Source organism: Gavia stellata, chromosome 16, assembly GCF_030936135.1.
Source record: "Gavia stellata isolate bGavSte3 chromosome 16, bGavSte3.hap2, whole genome shotgun sequence".
Taxonomy (NCBI): domain Eukaryota; kingdom Metazoa; phylum Chordata; class Aves; order Gaviiformes; family Gaviidae; genus Gavia; species Gavia stellata.
Window position 1 is genome coordinate 12,503,651 of NC_082609.1, and position 7,556 is coordinate 12,511,206.

At 59.8% G+C, this 7,556-nt stretch overlaps 1 protein-coding gene across 1 annotated transcript in view; it reads left to right on the top strand.

Moving 5' to 3' along the window:
- The window catches only part of ABLIM3 (actin binding LIM protein family member 3), a 55,938-nt gene extending 50,019 nt beyond the window's left edge, over window positions 1–5,919 (top strand). The window contains exons 14-23 of the mRNA XM_059825635.1: window positions 107–157; window positions 1,567–1,701; window positions 1,950–2,014; window positions 2,380–2,527; window positions 3,240–3,269; window positions 3,719–3,777; window positions 4,299–4,359; window positions 4,571–4,578; window positions 5,161–5,241; window positions 5,681–5,919. Of these exons, the coding sequence (XP_059681618.1) occupies window positions 107–157; window positions 1,567–1,701; window positions 1,950–2,014; window positions 2,380–2,527; window positions 3,240–3,269; window positions 3,719–3,777; window positions 4,299–4,359; window positions 4,571–4,578; window positions 5,161–5,241; window positions 5,681–5,794 (752 nt within the window). The 3' untranslated portion in view covers window positions 5,795–5,919. The remainder of the gene's footprint in view (window positions 1–106; window positions 158–1,566; window positions 1,702–1,949; window positions 2,015–2,379; window positions 2,528–3,239; window positions 3,270–3,718; window positions 3,778–4,298; window positions 4,360–4,570; window positions 4,579–5,160; window positions 5,242–5,680) is intronic.
- Window positions 5,920–7,556: the final 1,637 nt, after the last annotated feature.

Genomic DNA, 7,556 nt, shown 5'->3' on the forward strand with positions numbered 1-7,556 from the left:
CTCCTGCAGGACCTCTGTCCTGTCTGCTCTCAGCACGCCCACACTGACTTCCCCTTCCTCTCTTCTTTCCTTCTTTCTTCCCTTTCTTTCTTTCTTCTTCCACCAGCTGCCGGCGAGAGTAACATCTACCGAAAACCCCCCATCTATAAGCGACACGGTACGGTCTGCCTGCTGTGCACCAGGCTCTGCTCCACGGGGGAAGCGGTGCAGGGAACCAGTGCTGGGCTTGGTCTGGCTGAGTTGCGTTTAGGGGCAGGGTGGGAGATGGGAGCAGGCATCAAGGCGAGATGTTGGGGTGCTGGGCTTTGGTGGGCTGATGTTCCTGCTTTCCCCCGGGCAGCAGACTGCAGGGTTCAGTGTGAGAAAAAGGCACCTTTGGACTGCATCCCTCTTGCAAGGAATGGAGGTGAAGGCTGTCAACGGCACTGGGGATAGGGATAACTGTGGGAGGGGGAGGGAGGACACAGAGGGTTGGCAGAGGGGACGAGGGTGGCTGTTGCTAGCTGATGCCAGGAGCCAGAGCAGCCTCAGGAAAGGGATGAAGAAGGTAATTTGCTGTTTCATGTGGAGCCCTGGAGAAAAATCACAGCCTGTCCTGGATGGATGCTCCAGGGCAAGATGGGCCCAGGGGCACACTGAAGGCTGGGGAGGAGGCACAGGGGTGTCTGGTGTCTCTCAGCGGGGCTGGCTTGTGCTCTCCCTGCTTGCTTGCATAGGGGCACAGCAGCTCCCCCCGAGCAGTAACTGTGTGTCGTCTCTCTCCCTGCGTTTTCCCTTCCCACCTCCCACCGCCCCGCTGCTGGCTGCATCCACTGCTGTAAGTAGCTGCCGTTTGTAGGGTCCCCTGCGCCCACCTGGGGTGGTGGGATGGGTCTGCCACACAGCCTGTTCTTGGTGCTCCTTCCCCTGCGAGTCTCCTGGCCTCTGGGAGAAAGGAGCAGGGCTCACCTTGGGTTTCTCACACGTGCTGCCAAGGCTCACTCCCCAACCTGAGCAGACTTGTGTGTGTGTGGCCCTGCCATGGGGGGCTGAGCCCCTGCCAGAGCTGGAGCTGCTGGGGTCACCCCTCTGCTCCCCCCTGCTGCGCATCCCACTGCTGCCTTCCCGACGAGAGCCCTTTCCCTGCTGGGACTGAGCCTTCCTCCATCCCCTCCTGCCTGGGCGGTTATAGCCCTCCGGGTGACGGGACAGCCCGAGGCACAGGGGCACGGGGAGGTTGGTGGCACTGGTGGTACTGGGGCTGGGGGTGAGCTCTTTGCAGGAGCCAGAGCTTGTGGTGGTGTGGGCTATGAGCCGTTCGGTTCCCTTCCCAGCCACACCAGCAACAGCCCCTCTGCTTGTGACTGTCCCCACTGTCTGTCTCTGCACCTTTGTCTCCAGGAGGTGTCAGCAGTTTGAAAATTGATTATTCCCAGCTCTGCTCCATGCTGTCCTGGACATGAATCACTGGCGGCCACTGGGGAGAGGGGAGGGAAGAGAATTCGCGTTCGTCCTGGGGTGGGTCTTTGCAAGGCCTGCTGGTGGGTCTCAGGGTCCGTGTTACAGCTCTCCCTGCTCCTTTTGCAGACAACCTCCCTGCAGCCACGAAAAGCAAAACCAGTGAAGACATAGCACAGTCGTCCAAGTACAGCCCTGCCTACTCCCCAGACCCGTACTACCACTCCGAGTCGGAGTACTGGTCCTTCCAAGGCTCCCCCAAAGGTAACAGCCCCCCATGGTGCTAGGAGAGCAGGAAACCCATTACTGCCCCCAAACCCAGCCATTCCCTGGGAGGGACCCCCCTCCAAGCTGGGTCTGGATCTGAAGGTTAAGCTGAGATACCTGTCAAAGTGACCCCAAAATCCTAGCAGCCCTTGGGACTTGGCTGTCCCCATGCAGCTGGGAACTGTCTTCTCCCCACCTGCCTCCACCTTCGCCCCCATCTGACCCCTCCACGTGTCTCCTTGCAGCCCCCCGGGCCCGGAGGTTCTCATCTGGAGGCGAAGAGGATGGGTACGACCGGGGCATGCACAAGGTGAGTGATCTCCCTGCCTGCAGCCTGACAGGGGAGAGCCAGCAGCAAGCTGCCCCCATGGCAGTTGGGTTTGGGAGGAGGCTCAGCCCGGCTCTGCCACCCAAGAAGGGGACACCACCGTCCCTGCTGCCCTCTGCCATCTCTCCCCCCTTGGCCACCCCCAACATGGGGCCTGAAGGAGGGGGAGCGCACACCCCCTTGCTGAGGCACCCCACCCCAGAACCTCGTCCCCAGGGACAAGGGAGCAGATGGGAGATGCCGAGCCTGTGCCGGGAGGTGCCGTGCCCTGCTGTGAGGTGCCAGCGATCAGGGAGGGCCGGGCAAGGAAAGGAGGGGTGCAAAGCGGCTTTCCCCTCCCTGCCCAGATCCAGAGCGGCATCGGCAGGCTGATCCTGAGGGAGGAGATGAAGGCTCGGTCCAACTCCTACGCAGACCCCTGGACGCCCCCTCGCAGCTCAGCCAGCAGCAGAGAAGCCCTGCACACGGCTGGCTACGAGGGCTCCCTCAACGGCTGTAAGGATGACTCTGTCTGTCCATCCCACCCAACACAGCCCCAGCCCCTGTGGGAGGTTTTCTGGGGTGGAGAGGGAAAAACAGGGGACTGGGAAGGGGTGGTAAGAGAGGTGCTCGGCACCAGAGTTGGACTTGGGAAGCTCTTTTCCTTTCTGGAGGGCTTCATCCGTTCCCTGTGCCCCAGCTGGGATGGGGCATTGCCCAGTGGGTGTTTGCAGTCTGTCTGGGCAGCCTGGTGAAGTGCCTCATGGGGTGGTTGAAGGGTCCCTGGGGAATCTCACACCACAGCCATGCTGGGTTTGCTCTGACCTGTTTTGGACTCGCTGCGTGTGTACCTCCTCATTAATGGCACATCTGGGACCTCCTGGCACCCCAGACCTGCTAGCTGGCCCCAGGGTTGCCTTCCTTGCTTGCGCTGCTCTCACTGCACAGCACCCAGGGCACCCAGCCCCTCTCTCCTTGGGGCTGCAGGAGGGGCTGGCAGCGTTGGGGAGCCTGGCAGCACAGATGCCCCTGCCCACTCCGTGCTCCCCTCCCTTATGGCATGTCTGCCCTCACGGAGCTGGGGCTATTTGGGGATGCTCAGGGAGCCCCTCAGCCCCACTGGGCTCCCAGGAGCCCCAGGGAGGACCCACAGGGCTGGCAGCTGGGCAGCTCTGCATGGCGTGGGGTGTTCAGTCCTGCCTGACGCCCGGCTCTGCTCCCCTTGCAGCTCCCCGGACGCACTACCTGGCTGACAGCGGTGAGTGTGTGAGCCCGCAGCCCTCTGCGGCTGGTCCCCTGTGGCTGTGGGGTCCAGAGCCTGAGCTGGAGGAGATGCTGGGAGGAGGGAGGGAAGAAGGGGAGAGAAGGAGCCCTTGAAAGGCTGGGCCAGGGTAGAGCTGAACCAGGGCAGAGCTGGTGGTGGTGCCAGGAGGGGACGAGTCAGAGAAACTCAGTGGGGAGATAGTGTTGTGCTGCAGGGTGAGGTGGGAGGGCTGCCATGGGAAAGGGATTTTGGGGAGAGGAGTATCAGCACGGGAGGAAGCCAGGCTGGAAATGAGTTGGAGCTGGAAGGAGACAGAGCTGAGTGAATGTGGAGCTGGGTAGCGACGTGGGAGCACAGGGGTAGGGTGACCCAGCAGGTGCTCTCCGGGGGTGTGGGGCTTACCCCTGCATTTTCCATTATGCACCTTGGTGGCTTCTTTGCAGATCCCCTCATTTCTAAGTCAGCCTCCCTTCCTGCCTACAGGAGGAATGGGCTGCACAGGGTAAGTGCCTCCTGCCTGCATCCTGCTGCTGCCAGGCATGTCTGCACCTTTAACCATTCTCCCCAGGCTCCTCAAAGCCCCCAGCGCTCCCCTTTCATGACTAGGTTGTCCGGCTCCCCCCCTTCTCTGCACCCCTGCTGTCACTGCTGGTCTGTGCCAATCCAAAATGACCCTTACTGGGGACCAAAGTGCCCTGTCCAGGCACTGCAGGGGAGAGGTGCCTGCCCTGAACGTCCTGCAGGGCACATTTCAGAGGGACGCTGCTGTTGCTTCCCAGCCTGAGAGCTTTGCTTTATACCCTGGGGCAGCGATTGCTGGGGGTCGGGAGACTTGATCCTACCTCCGTGTGACGTGGGCTTGTCATTTCACCTCCTTGTGCCTCAGTTTCCCCACTGCCAGGTGTGGGGAGCGGGTCTTGCTTTGGGGTGGGTGCCTTCCCCCCCTGGGGACATGGGAGATGCTGTTCTGAGCATCTGGAGGGGACCCCCTCTTACTCCTCTCTCCCTGTATCCCTCCCACAGCCTCCCAGTGCCGAGCTTTTCCACTATGACAGCACGAACGCCGTCAACTGGGGGATGCGAGGTAAAGCACTGCAGGGCTGGGCAGCAGCATGGGCAGGGGACTAGATGCCATGGGGCTGCCTACCCCCTGCAGGCAGTCCAGAAAATGGGGTTCAGGCTGGAGGGAGAACAGGGGAGACAGGTGGGGGTCCCAGCAGCTCTGGGGGGAGGATCCTGGCAGCAGAGGGGTCAGCATGGCTCATGTCTGTCTTGTCTTTTCTCTCTCCCTGCAGAGTACAAGGTAAGATGCTCCTGCTCCAAGGAGTGGCTGCCAGCCGGAGGTGCAAGTACCACTCAGAGAGAGTCCCAGAGATGTGTCCGTGTGTCCCCAGGCCCTTCAGGAGAAAGCTTTGCCCTCTGCCCGCAATGCCCTGCCTTCCTCCCTCTCCATCCCCCACCTGACAGCCCCATCCTGGGACTGTGGGGCTCGGACCAGAGTCCTTCCCCTCCTGCCAGGGTCCCAAGCATTTGGCCAAGCAGAACTGTCTCCCCAATGAGGAAGTGAGAAGGGTGGTTCTGCTGGTGGTTCCCTACTCGCACTGATCCCTGGATCACTCCTGGCTTTGCAGAATGAGCAGGAGACCTTCAGGTTGCTATTTCAGAGCCACCAAGGTGGTTCAAAGTGGATTAGTCATCCTGAGAGCAAGTCCCCCCTCTGCCTTGTCCCATCCATGCCCTGGGGGCAACTGTGCCACCCAAACACTGCTAAACGCGGCAGGTGGAGGTTTTGCCTTGGTGGCCCCCATGGCCTCATTCCCAGGTGTGCCCCAACTGTCCTCTTCTGGCTCCGGAGCTACCCCATGGTCTTCCTGTCCCTGTGCAGATATACCCCTATGAGCTGCTCCTGGTGAAGACGAGGGGGAGGAACCAGCTGCCCAAAGATGTGGACAGGACTCGGTTAGAGGTGAGGAGAGCCTTTTCCACTGGGGACCATCTCCACGGGGCTCAGAGGGACCTGGTCCTGTGGGGTGTCCTCTTAGCCCTGGCAGGCAGCGTGGGGCTGCGAGGGGCTCGTGGACGTGTGAGGAGTATCTCCATGGCTCCCCAGGAGCGCATACGTGCCAGCACACTGTCACGGTGGCCCTGCTGCTCCACTGGCTGGGCAAAGCCATTGCCCATGCCCACAGCATGAGTGTGTTTGGCAGGACCAGAAGGGAGCCAGGTGCTACCATCTCCCAAGTGAACACTGCTGGGGGTTGCAGCACCCCATCACACCCAGCCGGGCAGGGGATGCCATCAGACCCTCTCGCCTGCCCTCCTGCCCCACTGCAACCATACGGCCCGCAGGGTGGCCGTTGGCCCTGGGTGGTGGCTGTGGTCCCCAGCATCCCCTCTCTCCCCAGCGCCACCTCTCCCAGGAGGAGTTCTACCAGATCTTCGGCATGACCATCGCCGAGTTCGACCGCCTGGCCCTCTGGAAGAGGAACGAGCTGAAGAAGCAGGCCCGGCTGTTTTAAATGCAGTGCACTATAAATATATACATACCTATAAATATATACATAGAAAGATCTCTATATTGCAACTCTGTATGATTCTCGGTGCTGTACGTGGCAGAGGCGCCCTCTGCACCCCTGAGAGTGAATTGGAGTCTCGCAGATCATTTTATGCTCTTTGTTTCCTCTTCTTTTCTTTTCCAACCCTGTTTCTGTATTGATCATCGGTTTTTCCCAGGGGCTAAAGCCACGCGGGCCCCAAAGCACTTGGTGTCTGTCACTGCTGCCCCACGGGGGCAAGAGGGGAGGATTTTCCAGCTGTGGCCACAGTACCCAGGGCTGTGTCCTGGGGCTGGGGGAGAGAGGGGCTGTGGGACAGGGGAGTGGGAGGGGGGCTGCCCTAGCCCCTCTGCTCAGCTGGTCTGTGTATTTACTTATGCGTTGGAAAATGTCCTGGGTATGTTTGCAGGAACAGGCATCCCACCATGGGCTCCTTAATGCCCTCCCTGCCTTTAACGTGGCCATGCACTGGAGGCACCTTCAGCCTCACCCTCAGGATCAGAAACACAGAGCTTGGGGCAAGGGGACAAGGAGGGGCAGTGGTGGGGACCCCATGGGGACCAGGGTGAAGCCCCGTGAGTCAAGGTGCAAGCCTGAGCCCTGATGCCTCCCAGGCTGTTGGCAAACCCCATATTGCTACAGAGCCAGTTTCTTCTCCCAAAGTGCTGGAATGATGGCTTTCCATACCATCCCAAAGCCCAGCCCTTCTTAAATGAGAACAGCCAAAGCCGCCTCCTGCCTTGTGCAGTTTCTTGCTGCTCTTCAGGTTTGTCCAGGGCCGGCAAGCCCTGAGAGCTGACAAGCTGCGATGCTGCCTGGTCCCAGGGCTTGGGGCCACCACACTTCGGGCTCTACCAGAGGTGGTGTGAGCACCCAGTCCTGCTGCTCCAGGGTCTCGGCACGCATGTGAGCAGCGATGGGAGCAGTCCGGCTGGGAGCAAGGCTGGGGCAGGGGGTGCCAGTCCCACTGACTGCTGGGCCTTTTTGTAGCAGTTTTCCTGAATTACCCCATGACTTATGTCTGTGTCCCAGATGAATCCTTCTGCAGCCTCCAGGAAAGAAGGCCATTACCAGGGCCATTCAGCATTCACTCCACTGCAAACTATTGGGATTTTTTTGCTTTTGCATATTTTTTTTTAAACTAACAGGGTTATTTCCACACAAACATCTTTCCTGGTGTCATCTGGTTTCCTATTTGCTTCTCTGGCACAATTTTCAGGCATACCACAGGACTGAGCAGTCCCAAACAGGCCAGCAAGCCATGGGGCACCTCTGCAAGAGCTGGGTCAGCAGGGTTCCTCCGAGGGGACAGTGAGGGTCTCACCTTCACTGTGCCATGGGCCAGCTCTGCTTCTACCTTTGAAACTCTCCTGTCCTAGTGTCTCCCATCAGATGGATTGAATGCCCTTCCTGCCATCAGCACCACCACCGTTGAGTGCTGAGGCCGCCCAGCTTGTTGCCCAAAAAGCCATCACTGGATTCCTGTGTGAGGCAGGAGAGATGTGCAGGGCCCCTTGCAGGGGTTTGCCAGGATGCAGGGTGCTTAGCGCAGGAGATCTCCCATCAGCAGCAGCCCCAGCTCTGGGAGCTTTACTCTGGTGTGGAAGGGGCTGGGGACTGAGGTGGAGACGGCAATATTGCACTGGTAATTGCTCCTGTCTGCTTTTAGTGCAGCAGTAAATGAACCAATTTTATTTATAATTGTTTTACTCATATAAACTACAGC